At 46.8% G+C, this 17,590-nt stretch overlaps 2 protein-coding genes across 3 annotated transcripts in view; one reads left to right on the top strand and one right to left on the bottom strand.

Moving 5' to 3' along the window:
• The window catches only part of GCHFR (GTP cyclohydrolase I feedback regulator), a 97,369-nt gene extending 94,692 nt beyond the window's left edge, over positions 1 to 2,677 (top strand). The window contains exon 3 of the mRNA XM_085626850.1: positions 1,377 to 2,677. Coding sequence (XP_085482976.1) covers positions 1,377 to 1,503 — 127 coding nt within the window. The 3' untranslated portion in view covers positions 1,504 to 2,677. The remainder of the gene's footprint in view (positions 1 to 1,376) is intronic.
• Positions 1 to 17,590, bottom strand: part of RMDN3 (regulator of microtubule dynamics 3) — a 281,724-nt gene that overhangs the window by 259,916 nt on the left and 4,218 nt on the right. The window lies entirely within an intron of this gene.

Below are 17,590 nucleotides of genomic sequence, written 5' to 3'. Positions count from 1 at the left end.
GGTAAGAAAATGTTAAAAGTTTTAAAATAGTTTTTAAAACAATTTTTCTGTAACAGCGAGAAAATGCTGAATCCGTTACCTAGGAGCAGCAACAACAATTAGGCAGTCCTTCCTATTCTATGTTCATTGCATTAGGGTGGTTTAGATCCTCGCTGTCTGTCTTCCATCATCTTATCAATTGTTTTTAATTTCTATTTGGAGCTTTTAGGAGATTTGTTCTTTGGCAGTGATGTTTCTAGCCAGCATGCATAGGCTGATGATGCACTTTTGCACTGGGTAATATCATTTTAAGCAAAACAAATCAACGTACAAATTAATAGATTTAGCATTGAGACCAGCTGAATACGTGATACCAATACAGTGGAAGAGTAACAGTGCATCACTATTATTGATATGGAAGGGAGAACTGATGAAATGCGCAAAGGCACGGATGACAACTTTATGGGAGCTCCAGTATCAGAACAGTCGCCGAGGACATTTCTCTGACTGGGACATATTACTGACATGACTAGCCAATAAAGATAATAACTGACCTCCAGGAATGATACTATAAACCAAAGTAATACATTGGACAAGCAAAAACATATCGCATGTACGTGACCTGTATAACGAATTATAAGGGGAGACCGTATCACACTCTCACATGTCCACACTACTGGATCATGGAAATGCAATGGGTGAGTAATATGACTTCTGGATGATCAAAATACAGTGCATAAGACAAGCATATTAGCAAAGATAGTAATATGGATGTTCACTGAACAAAACAAAGGTTTATGTAATTTGAGATTTCATCAGAAATGTCTTTTAACATGTCATCAGTGATCTAATATGTGAGGTTATAAGTGTACCTGAAGTGGGCCAAGCTATAATTAGTTCACAACACTATCATGGGCATATTAACGTGGTTTTGGGAATTTTTAACAATAGCTCATGTCTCATTCCACCACCTAACTATAACGTCACTGTAAACATTGTTTCTTTCAGTGAATTTCTAGCATGTTTTCAACATAAAGTAAGAAGTAATATCTTATTACTATACCCAACTATGTCACTTTAACCTTTGTTTTTTTCTGTGAATTTCTGGGGTTAGTTGATCATATTTACCCAACTCCCTCACTGCCCATAGGTTTTGACTGTGCACAGTAGGGAGCTAGACGCAGGACCTGGCTTGTGGTCGGGGCCTACACCCAATCTCCCCTCCGAGCGACCAATCCCAAACCGCTCACAGCCTATGGCGATGCACTGCCGGGGGAGGGGGTGCAGTGCCTTGCCTGCAGCCAGACCCTCAGGCCATTGTTTACAAATTGTGTGTGAAATTTAAAAGTCTGGTCCTATCTTTTGCCTTACATATTATTTTCTCTCTTTCTCTTTAGCTCAGAGTGGTATGTAGACGATCCTCCTCGCGTTGTCCTGAACAAGCTGGAAATACTAGGTTATCGAGTGGTTAGCATGACAGGAGTTGGACAAACACTGGTTTGGTGTCTCCATAAGCAAGATTAGTCAACATTAACCTTCATTCGCATCTCTTCTGTTTGGTTATCAATGAACCAGGACTACATTGAAGCTGCTGGATTTGCTGTTTATCGTGTCCGAGGTTCAACCAATAATCGAATTATAAAACGGAGGAGAGAATTATGGTCAAGAGGGCATGCCTTTATAATGAGTATAGGTGCTCAACAACTAAGGTTATTAACAGTTCTTAAAATAACAGCTGTTTTTGTAGGGCAAGCGAAGAGGAGACCAAACATTAATGATTGTCTCACAGCAGGTGGGATATGGGCATTAGAAAGGAAATATATCATCCATTGTATTCTGAAGCTCAACATACGCTTTCCATATTATTGCCTTGAGGAACTATTAAGCAGGCCTATTATCGCATTCTTATAAAGGTCAGACATGTTAACCTAAAGAGAACGGTGCTATTCCAAAAATCCTCTAATTATTTAGAATTCCATTACTTAGAGGTGATAGTATCCCACCCTACTGGCATTACTTTCCAGACTGCCCTAAGGTACCCAGAAGGCTCGATAGCTCACTTAGTGTTAACAGGCTTGCCTATGGCTGTTCAGTAGACTTCACAAGTCAAACTACTCTACTGCCACCACAGTAAAACCACCAGGAGGCGAAGAAGGTCTTTGGTCACTTCCCGTATCTGATGCTCAACTCAGTTTGGGTTTGATGGTTTAGCTGAAAAACGTCTTGTTGATATCATTAAAACCAATGCAACCTGATATGCCTAACTCTTGGACAAAGAGAAGTAAACGTGCAACAAACAGAAAACTAATAGATCAAAACAGAATGCCGGGGGTTAAAACCAATTAAGCTATCGTCCTCTTAATAAGAGCTTATCTAGTACCCAAGTTCATAGTGGAGTTCATGAAGACTTGCCTAAGACTAAAACAATGTCTTCATTTTCGCAAGATTGAAAAATCTTCATACCTGCGCTGCACAAGAACCCAAACTTAATACATTCCAATTAGCATGAGATGTAGTGGCATTGCAGCAGAATTGGTCTAAAACCGCCAAAGACAGTTTCGGACATTCTGATACAGCCAATGGGCGAAGAAGCCAGGAGAATGAAAGCATGTTATGAAGGCCACAAAACTTGGTGTGATTTCTAAAGATGAGAAAACAATGATTTTTACTATTTTAATAAACTTTATATGTAATTTGATATTTTTCTTACTGTGTCCTTATTATTATTTTTTTTAATTAAGTTTAAAGGGGCGATGGCCTAGTTTCGAAAGAGTTATCCATACACAGGCCTGAAATTCCTATTTAAATAACAAATACATTCCTGAATATGCCAGGAACAACAGACCAGAGCAATGACCAGATCGACTAAGCACTGCAAACTGTGGTCAGTGAAGGCCATCATGTCAAACCACATTTTTCTACATCATTGTTAGAACACAAAGTACAAAGGGGCAGTGCCATAAGTGATGAGACAGTGAGCTCCATATTGATTATACAAATAGTTCTAAAAATTAAATGCTTTAATAAAGTATTTGTGTTTGTATATTGAAATGTTAAATGTTATGGCGTCATAAAATGTATTCCACAGAAGAGATGAAAAATACCATTCAATCGGGACCTGGCTACTGGTAATTCTACAGAGACTTTCTTGTCTTATGCTTTCGTCATGGATGCGTGTGAAGAAGACCTCGTACAATTGAAAGTAAAATATTTAGTCTGATTTAACGTAAGTAAAACGGTAGCACTGTCAGAACCAGTAAAGTCAGGTGACCACGTACACAAACCAGATCTAAAGGACGTAAAGAAAGTTCACGCGATTACTATTTTCTGTTCCTCGACTGCGTTTGTGAGATGTTTTTGAATTTGGTATAGTAAACTCAACATCAGCTCCTCACCAAATCAAGAGTCACCCAGAATGGAAACCACTGACCTATTGTCAATCAATCAATCAGGGTCTTGCTGCTCACCTGCGAGGGTCTCAAGGTGCTGGGGGAGGGGGCTGCTGGTCGCACTGGATGGAGGATCAGTCGAAGAGCAAGCTCTTGAGGTCCTTCCTGAATTGTAAGGCTTCTGGGAGCTTCCACAAAGCTCTCTCATGTTCCCTATTTAGTGCATGAGTAGTTCACCCAGGCCAGGTATTTCCTTTTAAATCTGGGTCCTGTAGTTCCAGTTTACCAATGGATTAAGCAGGACTTCAGAAAAGCCTGGATTGGATGCACTATTCGGGCATGGATTTGGGAAACTCGGGAGCGCTTTTTATCTTGGCATGCATAGTGGCAGTTTTTCAAAGGTTTATGCAAAAGTTGTTGGAAGGAATGTACAGTGTGTCATTCTTTCAGGATGATATTCTAGTACATGAACGGAAATGCTCAAGAACATAATTAGCTTCTACGTGAGTTCATAAGCAGACTGGCTAAAGTGGTCTTACACTAAAGAATAGTGATCAGGTTGGGCAATTGGATAAACCTTATCTCGTCAGAAATGAAGAGCAGTTTTAGCCCAGGTTCCGCTGTTAGTCCTATGCCTGGCAGTATAAAAAGTCTTTGTTCTTAATGGTGCCAAACTTATCACACCTGTTTTCCTAATATAGGAGGTTTGGATACCTAAATAAATTTGTTTTAATCTAAAGTGCAAATACAATTAAATAATTAAACAACTCCAATAATCAAGAGTTGACCGCGGCAACTGGTCTAGCTGTTCTATTGACAGATGTTCGGTGCACCAGCATTTCATCTGCGGAGTTTTAAAAAAAAAAAAAAGAAGCTTTTTGGGCGAATTTGTAATAATTGTGTTTGTCAAGAGGATAGATATTGCACAAGCTAGGAGTGTAATATTTGCCTGGTGCAGAGGGGTAGTGCGATATTTGTGTGTGGAGAAAACGTGGGCCTTTGCTCTGACTGACATTTCTCCAGTGAAAAGGGTAGCGCTCTTGATAGCAATGCGAAATTCGTTAACGATGGATAGTAAGTCATAAGAAGTAAGTGAGTAGTAATGTACTATTTCAGGAAGAAGAGCTCTGCACTTGATACTGGTGTGTGTGCCCTTTGTTTGGTTGAGAGAGCTCCATTTGGTACTGAAATGCTCTCGACCTTCCTTATTAATCTGGATTGAAACCGGTCAAATTCGTGTTAATGCCACAGCGTAGAAAAACTGGATGGATAGGACATCTACCATCAGCCAATTAGGGACCTCCACTAGCCAAATATTCAGAAGCCAAAAAGTGCTGATCAGTGGCACTCCAGCATTATATCTTCCTCACTTGTGACTCCCTGCAGTGAAACTTGCTTGCTTACCAGAAGGATTTCAAGGATAAGAAGGGCAATCTCTGCTCTGCCCCCATGGTGCTGAATCATCCTGCTACTTCATGGGGTGAGACGCGTAGACTGGTGCTGTGCCTAGAATCCCTTTGTAGATAGTTGAGTGCCATAGAAGAGGACTCTGGTGTGACTGGTTAAAACTTACGGAGAGCTCAGGAGACATCTTTTGCCTCTCCCTCCTTAGAGGAGAGAAGGGTGCAACTAAAATATCTGGATGATAATTGGAAGTGAGTTTGTCGTAGTCCAGTAAAGGCTCAGAATTCGTCTGCAGTATCTGAGCCTAATAGTAAGATTAAAGAATTCTTCAAAGCTCCTTTAATATTTCCCACAAGACAGGGATTTGCATTTACACAGGCGTACAATCCTGGCACTATTACATGTGAATATCACAAAATAGAAGAGACAAGGGGTTGAGTCTTCTCTGACTCCCTTACCAATAATCAGAACTCACACAACAGAGAAAGACTATCTAAAAAAGGGGTTATTCTGTTCACCAAACTGGGGAGCAGGATGAAACACAAAATTCTCTACCTACCCTCAAAGTGGTAGTGTGTTTTACATGTAACCCTACCAAACACTAGTTATGGGAAGACAAAAAATGTCTTAGTACTGCCCTCACACACTTAACAGTGTCATGCTTCATCATTGGGCCGCATCATACATCCAGGTGCAGACCAACCCACTGAATGGAGCGCAACATTTGTTTGTTTTTTTTGTAAAGATATGAAGAGTAGTGGTGAGGGTAAAGTGACTACAGAAAGACACAACGAAACACAAAAGTGTAACTCAAGTCAAAAGGAAAACAAATCTTCCCCTTGAAGAAGGGACCAAGAGAGGTGCAGATACATATATTTAAAACTACCTAGTGGTTAACTCTCAATTTTGTATTCTTTGTTAGCCTCTGGCAGGATTAAAATCAACAATATGGGGTATTAAGGGAAGGTAACGGCCCTTCTATCCCCACTGCAAATACCAACATGTTTCTGCCAGCTTTTTTTCGCGCCTAACCAGGTCGCTCTGGCATTCGTCAGGGTGTTTGTCCCTATTTTCTGGTCTTTACCCCTATTCAGGTGTTTATTACCTTATTACTTTGTGTGTTAGGCACTGCCCCAACGTCGCTCTTTCTGGAAATTTCCAAGAGGAATCAAATTTCTACAACAAGAAAAAACACAAAAAGAGGAAGGAAAACAGTCCGTAATTCCCATGCTCATCGTTTTTCTCATTATCCATTTCTGAATTTCCCATGTGTCATTTAAGCAACTTCTTAATCTCAACGCAACCCATTTTTTCACACACACCTTATTCCCTATTTAGTGAGATCACCACACCACGTGTAAACACAGACACCACTAAAGGTGACGTGGGTTCAAAATCTAGAATAAAATCCGCTCGTATATTTGAAAATATCATAATCCATATGCTTTTTTCAGCGAGGGTCTACCAAGCTAGATGTTTCTCATGTTGTCAGGTGAGTAATATCAGTGACCATCACCCCCTCGCAATCACATCACTTATCTAAACCGCTATCCTTATAGTTCCGTTTTACTTACAAGAGTTTACGAATATTATTCTAAACCCGGGACCTTGGGGGATGGTGCTCTTGTCGTCACACTCTAGAATCGAGTGATCCATCGAGTGCCAGAGAGAACAAGACAAAAGAAACATGGTAAAGATATTAATAAAGTATTTCTCATATATTTGTTGCCTACACACGCTTCTCACATCTCTCTTTCACTACAAAATGTCAGCTTTTATCATTTTCCCACACAAAGTTCGTTCTCTCTTATTCAGTTACAGGGTCTCTTAATCTCAAGATGTCAGCACACCGGATACAACGATCCTGTAAATGTGCCCAAAATTCTTTTCATCTACACACAACACATCTACTCACTACTCCAAAGAGACACTGTCTCCGATGTCCCCACAAACGTCCTCCGCCGATCCGGATTTTTCTGCGTATGCCTCCATATAAAGAACCAGCGAGTATGTTAGCCACCGCTACTCCCAATCACGTTACCACGTCTCCCATGAGACAATGCAATTCATGGGGGGCGTGGCCAAGCCAGCCACGATGGCGGTCATGCAGTGCTGAGGCTCCGTGACCGGGCGCCTATTCGCAGCATTTCGGAGCGTTGAAACGGGTGTTCGGCGGCCCAGGGACCTCCGGAATGTACCTACATGGCGGAGCAATCCCGATGGGTGCCCGAACGCGTCTGGAGCCGTAGTACCGAGGCTTCCCCCGGACGGAGCCGCTAGCGCCGCAGCCCGTGACCTAAGATGGCGCCGGGGCTTCCTTGACGGAGACGAGGAAGGAGCGGGGAGAGACACCGGCGGGCAGCGGCGCACTGCGCTTTCCCCGCACGGCTCCCTGGACGAGAGGAGCCAAAAGCAAATCCAAGGACTTCGGAACGGAACGCCCTGAGGCAGATGAGCATCGCCGCCTCACACAGACCCGCCATCTTGGATACCGAGAGCCCGCAGTGATCCGGGAGTGGACATTGGCGTCGCCACCGAGGGCCCCAGGTACCCCCCATACCGGACTCCTGGGGCGGTGGGATCCGGCGGGAGCGGCACGACCTGGGGATTTCTTGACCCTCTCACACGATGCCTGCCTGACCTCAACATGGCCGCTAAGGGGACACTGGAATCTCTCCTGCACCACCGGTGAGGCCTCTACCTCAGTGACTGTCACAGCGACGGCCTCCTCGGCGGCATCCGGGGAGGGTGGTGCGCTCCCGGTCGGCCCATACGCCATCTACCCAACGCAGACCACCTAAGAGCCCCCTGGTGCCCCGGAGGGCCCTAGAGATCGGAGGGGACCGGCGCAACAGGCCGCACCGGCACGAGGCGGCGACAAGCCCGAAACCCTGCAGGGGGCGCCCCGGATGCCTGGTACCGTCCAAGCTCCCCCCGCCACTCACGGCCAGGCCTCGCCGACTACTCCCTGAAGTGCTGCCGGGGTCTCGCCTCTGTTGTGGGCTTCTGGACGGGACTTGGTCAGCGCGGATGCCGCGAGGATCGCCCTAGAATCCTGTGGAGTGCGCGGCCAATTCTCGAGGACGTCGCAAGTGATCTCCCACCCAAAACATCGGACGCAGGCGAGCTCCCTGTATAGGTGGTCGGCAATTGGAAGCGCTATACGGGGGGTTACTGCGGTCTGACACCGGGGGCTCCGGCGCCCTACCTGTGGAGGGAGTCCCAGAATACCGGCTCGGGCTGCTGCTCCCCAGCGCCGCTCTTTCGTTGTCCTTCATCACCGCGCCTTCCTCCCCTCACGGACCCCTGGCACCGCGGCAAACTCTCGAGGCCTGACCAGCGGCGCCGGCCTTTCCACCCCCGGTGGGGTCAGGATGGGGAAATCAAAGCCCGCGCCACACCAGGCGGTCCCGGAGACAGCCCTGGAGAACATGCCAAAAACCTCGACCTGGTCCCCGAGCACGGCGTCCTCCACGGACCTATCAATCTCGGACAAGCTGGACAAGGTCCTGGCCGCCATCGAACTATCCCGTCTGTCAATGGAGGAACGGCTTGGTACCCTAGCGACAGATGTCAACCTTCTCCGCGATGACCACCCGAAACTGGCTGACCAGGTGCACACAGAGGAACGGACGATGGCGGAAATACAGCCAAAGCTGAAAGAACACCAGACGACACTCTAGGGGGTCCTCACCCGTCTAACCGTGGTGGATGAGCGAGCTACCGACTTGGAAGGTCGCTCGAGACGCTGCAATATCCGAGTGCTGGGGCTTCCGGAGGGCATTGAGGGAGGATATCCCATAGACTATATGGACACATGGCTGAAATCCTTTACCCCGCCCTCAGACCGTACAGTTTTCTTCTCCATCGAGCGGGCTCACCGGGTGCCGGCCCAGAGACCCCCGCCCGGCGCGGTGCCCCGGCCACTTCTGGCAAAGTTCCTCCACTTCCGGGATCGGGATGCGGTGCTCTGGGCGGCGAGATTGGCGGCGCCACTACGGGTGGAAAACAACCAAATAATGATCTTTCCGGATTATGCCCGAGCAGTACAACAGCAGAGATCCTCCTTCTTAGACGTAAAGCGGAGACTGCGAGACAATAAGATTCAATACGCCTTACTCTTCCCCGCCCGCCTAAAGATCATCCATAACGGGTCCTCCCTCTTTTTTACATCTGTGGAAGCTGCACAGGACTGGGCAGATCAGCACTGTTCACAGGCACCCAATCCTCATCCCCAAAGGGGCTCGCCTCTCAAGACCTTCCGCACCCGGAAACGCCCCAAGAAGCTCCACCACATCGAGTCCAGGCCCACAAGTAGCTCTCACGATTCACCCGACCTCGAGCAGATTATGCGTGTGAGACGCGGGGCTCTGCAAGCAGCAATCGATCTGCGCTCCACGCCGCCCTCGGAACTCATAGATCGACCCCCGCACCAGTTTTCGTCAGAAGGCGAAAACGACAGTGAGGGCGCCGTCTCGGGGGTGGACCTGGCGGCGCTTCCCCACGCCACTCCGCAAACTGCAGATGGGCTGCTGGACGGACTGACCTCTCCTGCTTCGTCCTGAGGCAACTCAGGCATACAGACTGACGCACTGTATCCTTATATGTATGTCTGCCTCATGCTCATGATCTCAAACACAGGGGCTGACACCCTGCACACGACGCGCATTGCTCCTTCTACATGCCCACTCAACGGGTGGCCTCGCACATGCATACCGTCACCCCCTTTCATATAGAGCAGTTATCCCTCCTCGTGTCACGGGAGGAAGTTTGGACGCACCGTTTCCTAAACGATGAGTCTTCTGTATTGGGACAGTTTCCCGCACCCCCACACGTTGTTAGTACCCCGGTTCAAACATGTCCCACCCTGCCATGGGGCTCCATGTCACAGACTCTCCGCTCGGACAGGCTTCCCACCTACCTACTCCCCACAGGCGCGGCGCATCCCTAGGAGACTACAAAATAATCTACCTAACGGGCACCTCACCCGACCCGCACACAGACCCGACTACTCATGGCGCAGCTGACGAACACCGCAGACATAAACATACTCATGCTCAATACATGCGGTCTACACACCCCACGTAAGCGCTATGCGATATACGCCTACGCGAAGCGACAGAAAGCATCCATCCTTTGCCTACAGGAAACCCACCTTAACTCAACTGAAGTGGGCAAACTGCGAGTAAAATGGCGCAGACTTATCTGCGCCACGACCTACTCCTCGTTTGCTCGGGGGGTACTGATATGGATTCGCCCAGGGACCCCATTCCGGGAACTTAGACGGGTGGTGGACGCTGAAGGCAGATTCGCCTTACTGGAGGGACTTTTGGATGGCAGGGCTATCCTCTTGGGAAGTATATACGCCCCGAACGTAGATCAGGATAAATTCTGGGACCGACTTACAAACTCTCTAGCCCAATTCACCCATGTACCCTGGATCTTAGGCGGGGACTATAACTGTTTCCTGGACCCGAGACTGGACCGCTCGCATCCCCCACACCCGCACTCCCCCACCCACAGACAAATCGAACGATTTAAAGCATGGGTCGCGCACTGGTCGCTCACAGACGCATTGAGACTACACCACCCTCAGGCCCGCATTTATTCTTTCCACTCCATCCCACACAACCTACGAGTTCGGCATGACCGATTCCTATGCTCCGCAACGCTTTTCCCGCAAGTATGCCACTCGGACTATCTCGGCAGAGTCGTTTCCGATCACGATGCACACCTTCTTGGCCTCCAATGGAAACCCCCGCACCCCCCTGTCCCCACATGGCGACTCTCACGGGAATGCCTCACAGACCAGGTCTTCACACACGAACACCAACAAAGCATTTCAGATTACTTTACTCATAATACGGGGACTGCATCGTCGACCCTGGTAGAGTGGGACGGCTTCAAGGTGGTAGCCCATGGGGAATGTATTAAACAGAGGATCGGGTGAGACACACATTAGAACAAGCCCTAGAGATGGCGGAACAGCGACTGGCCACGGCTACCAAAGCCGCAGACCAGTCGGTAGCGAAGGCGACCAAAGTCACCCAAGCCAAATCAGCATATCAAGCGGCGTGCATAGATCTACGACGTCACAACTTCCGGACTTATGCTACCTGCATGCACAAGGACCGCGATAAAACAGGCACACTCCTGGCATGGCTCGCCAAACAAGACACTGAGGTCCGGCCCATCACTGCAATTCTAAGCCCCCAAGGCTCCCTGGTGCAATCCCAAGACGAGATCCTTCAGGCATTCTACCAACACTACTCCAGGTCCCCAAAAGTCAGCTGCTATCTAGGGAAGCTATCCCATGGAGACACATCACTTGGAGGATGGTCTCTGAGGCAGTGATAGGTTTAGTGGTTGTACCTGGTTAGGCAGAAGAGATGCTAATAAGTGTTCTAGTTGTCCCAGGTGGGCTGGTGACTGACCTTGCGAAGATCAGAGAGGGGTGGCAGACTCCCTAGGTTCCTGGAATGGCGAGGTGGTGAACCCTGAAGCTCAGGGTAGGGTAGGGTAGGAAGCTGCCCTTTTCAGTGAAGGATGTCATCCTTTCGACTGTCTTTCCAGATCCTGATGTGATTGATGTGTACGTACACAGCTGGGTGACCACTTAGGTAGGTCCTAATAAGTCAACCCTAAGGTCAAGGGGCAAAGGCCCATCATGACTAGGCGGTGGGAGTGGGTGAAGCCTGCAGCAGCACATGCAGGTGGCAGATGGTACCCGCTCCAGGCCAAAAGGAGTGGACCCTGTGCATCAGATTGTACTAGAACTAGACATCTCTGTTATGGATTGTTGCTCCAGGAAGTCGGAAGGACATACTGTTGAGAACTCAGTCTTGGAAAACTCCTGCCTCTTGCACAACTACAAGTGTGCCACCCTTAAGGCAAAATGCTGTGATGCCTCCTCGGAAGTTCCGGTTTACGAGGCTCTGGTTCAGCTTGCAGAATCTGCCTCTGAGCAGAGTGAGGTGGAAGCTGCCAGTGTGTGCTCTCAGTTTGAGCTGTCAAAATTCATGGAGGAACATGTTGAGTTCCTAGTTGGCCTCCAGCTTGACTGCCTGAAGACCAGGAGTTCTCTGATGTTGAGTGTGTGTCAGGCATGCCTTGAGAAGACCCAGAGGCACTTCCAGTAGACTTGGGGGTCTTCTGAGTTCAAGGTTGGGGGATCTGGACCCTGTTCTTGCAGAGAACCGGTAAGTACGTTTCCTGGGGTGGTTCCAGTGGGTAGGACTGTCTACAAGACTGCGCTTGATGATCTCCAGAAGGCAAACAGCACTCACATCACCACTGATGCGGAGGTGGGTAACTTTGGCCTGAAGGCAGTGGTCAGGGTGTTGGACTCTGGTGTACTAGAGGGGAAACAGGTGAGGGCCCAGGGATGACCAATGTCAAGAGAGTATTCGGAATTCTGAGAGGGCTATTCTTCCCGCAGAGAGGTCCAGACACCCCACAAGACCAGTGGGAGCTATAGACCTTAGCCCAAGCCTATGTGCGCCTGACGTCCTGCAAGGGAACTGCAACTGAAGTTTTCGGGTGTAATACCCTGGAGAGTGAAGTGGAGAGTGAATTGTTCCACTCAATGAGGGCTGTAAGCGCCCGTGAGAACTATTCTAACATGGTGCAGAGTACGGATGGAGGGTGCTTAGGCTGTATACATTCTTCTTTGCATCATAAAGCCAGATTGGGCAGCGAGATTCGCCCCGAGGGTGGTGAGTCAGCTTAAAGGGCCTGTCCAGTGTCTGAGCACCCTATGGGTCTAAAGGTGCCTGTTGCTGCCCCACAGGGATCCTGTTGGCCCTAGTGAGGGTACTGGTGCTGTTTATTCTCCAAGGGGAGAGCAGACCATGCCATTCTAACAAGTTTAACACCTGTCAAGTTGACACTATCAGTGCATTGGCATTAGATCCTTGCCACAAAGAGATGTGGGTTGTGCAGGGTTGCGAGACCATTGGCAAGGGTGGACCTGGACTTGGTCAGACTATGAAGGAGTTGTAGATGCATCTCATTAAAAAAAAGCCTGTTCCTAGTGTAATCTACGTTCCTGGGGGATAAGTATCCTTATGGTTAGGCCTGGTGATTGGTCAATAATGTAAGTAGGTCACATAAGAATACCTGTAGATGTGCAGAGCCATCAAGTGGTAAGCATAGTTAGAACCTATTCCCACTTGTGACGGCTTGCTAGAAAACAAAACCCAAGGTAACGGCTAGATTACTCCCCTAATGTCAGCTAGTACAGGCATGTGTGAGAATAGGAACTGGCCTTTTTTAAGCCCCCCTTGGAAATTTTGATTTTGGAACACCTGGTTTTTAGGTCGTGTGGGAGTGAGTCATGCTCACTGTAAATTTCTGTGAAATTGTATTAAGTGGAAAGCATCATTAAATAAGACCTGCTGCTCTGCAGCTACAATAGGAGGCTCTGTCCTAGTTACATGTGAACATCTGTGCACATGTATGTACCCATGAGTGTGGCTGAGCAAGTAGGACTATTGTCCAACTCAGCACAGTATCAGCGCAAAGGCAGCCTGTCTCAGATAGGACCATAAATAAATTGGTTTTGGCCGGTGCAGAACTTATAATTCAATTGGGTATCTCCCCCCCACAAAAAAAATTAAATCCCTACTTCTGTTGACTAGTGTGTGTCTGTAGTTCTTTACTATAAGTCTGTGATGCTTTACTGTATTCACTCTTCAGGTGAAAGCTGCTCTAAAATATCTTTGCACTGGGTCAACATAGAGAAATGTTCAGCCACTTCCTTAGTGTTTAAAATGTCTGAGGCACAGATATAATAGTAATTTGGCCATATTTGAACTCCTTCCTATACTTTGAGTTTTTCTGTATCGCCCTGCGTCAGCCCTTAATGAGATTCAGGCTTGAGCTACCCTGCTTGGCCAAGTTACTTACTCTCCTGGCCTAACCCTTCGCAGACAATTATCAGTTTGGAGGGGATTGGCCGTCTTCCGGTAGAGGAAAAATATGGTGGACAAATCTGCATGGGTTCAACCGACACCTCGTTGACTGCCCTGCACTCCCCCCCCCCCCCCCCACACACGCACACATAGATTTCTTACACTGAGTAATGCTGCCATCTGTTTTTTATGAACATGTGGTGCCTTTTTATCAGAAGCATGTATACAGTTTTCTGCTGCTGATGCAATTTACAAGCCAAAATAAGACAAGCATTGGCAATGCCAATAGGACTGGCTTAAAACTGAATCTGCCTCTTCAGTCATACGTGAGTTTAGACACTCAATAATTCATCATACATGCTCTTTGTTACCGACCCTTGCATTTATGTATCCAGTCATCCAAACATTGACTTATTCTTACATTCTCCAGACACAACATTACATACACACAAACCCAATAAGCATATGCAAGAAAACGATTTAATGAATAAAAATACAATAAATAAAACATGCCATTTCCTAAATGTGGCAGGACATAGGTTTGCTTTGAAAAATATGTGCAAATGAGACATAGCAGCGAATGACCATCTTGGAATTATATAATTGTGCATTCCGGATTAGTGTTGTAAAATTCCAACATGGCTGCCATATTTTGAAGCAGCCTGTCAACCATCTGGCAAACTGGTGATTCCCTATGCAAATGTTGTTCCAAGTTGGCTGCCCAGTAAGGCTTTAAAGTGAGATTAAAAAGGTGGGGAGTCTCTAAAAGGGTCACACCAATGAAGCATTAGGAATTCTTAACAAGAGGAATGTCTTATGTAATTAAGGGAGTGGATTAAAACATGTAAGTTAAAATCCTGTGCTTCCCACTATGTGCCACCAAACCGGTATTTTGGTGCCTCTCTGTGAGCTTTATGTTATTGGATCCAGACATATCACACACTAACAAACATATGCCTGAAACAAGTCAGACCTTTGCCAGTGCTTGTTAGCAGTATCAGATAATTAGGAAACAACAATAGTTTTGTTGTGAATAATTAATCCTGAAAATATGAGACAGTGAATTAAACATTACTAATATCTGTGGTGGCAATAGAGGTCTTTGGAGTGTCTCAGTCGCTCGTTCCCCAGGGATCATCCCTCAGCCCCACTTTGTTTAATATCTATATGAGACCTCTGGCTGAGGTGGTGCTTCCTTGGGGAATTCAGCTTGTCACCTACGCCGATGACACGCAGCTGGTTGTTTCCCTTGTGAGAGACGATACTTTACATCAGGGGATTAACAATCTCACCCCTTGTCTCTCCAATGTCCTTGACTGGATGACCTCGTCCTGCTTAAAGCTAAATGGAGCCAAAACGTACATTATGCTGCTGGGCTATAAAGCATCAATCAATTTGGACCCGTGGTGGCCGCAGTGTCTTGGACCCCCTCCGAAGCCTAAGACCAAAATAAAAAGTTTGGGGGTCTGGCTGGACTCTGCCCTGAACTTCCAGCATCAGCTAACAAAGTAGCCGCGACCTGTTATGGGCTTATGAGAGTTCTTAAAAAAGTCCTAGACCTGCTTCCTTTTGAAGCCAGGCGTATATTAGTCCAGTCGCTGGTTCTCTCGCGACTGGACTATGCTAATGTTATCTATCTGGGGACCTCAGCAACTACAATAAAAACTTTGCAAGCTGTACAGAACTGTGCAGCTCGCTTACTCATGAAAGTCCCCAAACGGTCATCAGCAAAGCCCTCAATTCGATTGCTTCATTGGCTTCCAATCCATGAAAGGACTGTGTTTAAGACTATGTGTTTGGCACATAAGTCCATTCACAACCTTGGCCCTTCCATTCTAGATCCTTTCTTTTGTCGTTATCATTCGGTTAGATCTCTTAGATCTAACCAACGCAATCTGCTTGTTGTGCCAAAGGTCAGGCTGGCCCGCATGGGCGGCCACCGACTCTCGGTCCTAGCAGCTAAAGAATGGAATAAACTCCCTGACAACATCAGGCATTAATTAAATCACATTGCCTTCAGGAAGCAACTAAAGACATTCTTGTTTAATAACATCCCCTAATGCTTGATAATGTCCTTGGTCTTGACAGCGCTGGGATGCTCTAGGGTAGCCATGCGCTATATAAGAAGGTATTCATTCATTCCTGTCCTTCCCTACGCTACACTTTCATCTGCAGTGTCAATTATACTCTTTTTTTCCCCCCACATCTTTCTAAAATCCTCCATTTGTATACCTCATACCGCATCTGTGTCCTCTTCAGCGCCCTTTTTAACTCTCTCCTACACATACTTCCTTGCATTTCCCTCACTTCACCCCCCAAACACACGCACACACCCGACCCCCCCACATGCACCTACCCATAAGTACTGCATTTTCTTTTACGTTCACCCGTACAATATTCTTTGAGCTTTCTATCTCATTCATATACTGTCCCATAAAATCACAATACCATCTGGGACATGTAACCATTGCTCTGTGTGCTCTGCAGACGTCAAGGATTTAATAAGATATATTGTGAATACCTTAATGACCTGCTGACAGGGCCTGTGAGATACTTGCACTGCCTTCAGTCTCACCGCCCGCAGAACTCTCAACTGGGCCCATTATAGACACCCACTCACAACCTGAGACCCAGACAAAGAGAGGTGACTCCATTCACAGTATGCATTGTACAAGAGTCATATGCTACACAAGAGTCATATGCTGCATGAACAAAAAAACAGGAACAGGACATCCTGGAAACAGCAAACACTCTAATGAAATGCAAGTTTAAGTAAACATGTGAAATGTAAATAGGGACTGTATTTCTGACATTGATTACCTTAATGTTTTTACAGTTATTTTTGAGAGATCAATCGATCAGTGTTTCCCTGTGATCCAGCGCGAGACCGGAGAAAAAGGAGGAAATCATATATACACAACTATCCTCCCTGCGTCGCAGACCCAACTTCGCACTAGCTCATTCACACATGCAGTCATCGGTGGGGCCCATAACACCAACACTAACAAGTCTCTGACTCACGAGTCTGCACACAGGAGGGATGATGATATCGCGCTGGACATGTGGGGGGGTACCTTATAACCTATAGGGAAGAAAAAGTTATTTTACAGAATATACATTAACGTTCGCCACCTATAGATTCCTAATCCCAAACATCAAGGCACTCCACCCACTTGGTCGACGGACCAAATAGTTGGATTGGTTGATGGTGATTTAGAACCAGCTAAAACACATTTTAAGACTCAGAATCCTTTATTCTCTTTAACGAAAAACCACAAACTCCTAATTTCTGTTAATCAATATTTGTTTATCTAAATTTCGTTGCCATTAATATTAGCATTTGTTTCATCAAACGTTTTAGAATTTCTAGATCAATTAATTCAAATCACCGGACATTATATTTACCTATTCTTGCTATCTGGATTTTCTCTAATTCTTTTTTCGTCCCATATCCTTATTACCCGTGTTCTCTAAAATTTTGGAGAGGCACATTCACCAGCACTTGTCTCAATTTGTGACCACTCATAATCTCCTACACACTTCTCAATCCGGCTTCCGCTCCGCTCCGGCTTCTCGACCGAGACCACCCTTCTGGGAGTCACAGAAAACCTTTGTTGCTTGCTGGACCGTGGTGACACAGTGGCTCTAGTGCTGCTGGATCTCAGTGCGGCATTCGACCCTGTGTCACATAAGATACTTCTCGGATCCCTCGCAACTTTGGGGATTGGCGGGAAAGCCTTGAAATGGCTAACATCCTTCCTTTCGGACCGAACTTTCCAAATTTCATCGCATCCATCGAAATCCAAAATTTATCCTTCACCTCACGGGTTTCCCCATGGTTCTATCCTTAGTCCTCTCCTTTTTAACCTTTATGTTGCCCCTTTAGCCCTTGTTGCACAACGTTCC

This window comes from Triturus cristatus, chromosome 9 (assembly GCF_964204655.1).
Source record: "Triturus cristatus chromosome 9, aTriCri1.1, whole genome shotgun sequence".
In the NCBI taxonomy this organism is placed as follows: Eukaryota; Metazoa; Chordata; class Amphibia; order Caudata; family Salamandridae; genus Triturus; species Triturus cristatus.
Note: the sequence above shows the minus strand (reverse complement) of the source record. Positions and strands in the feature narration are given on the sequence as shown.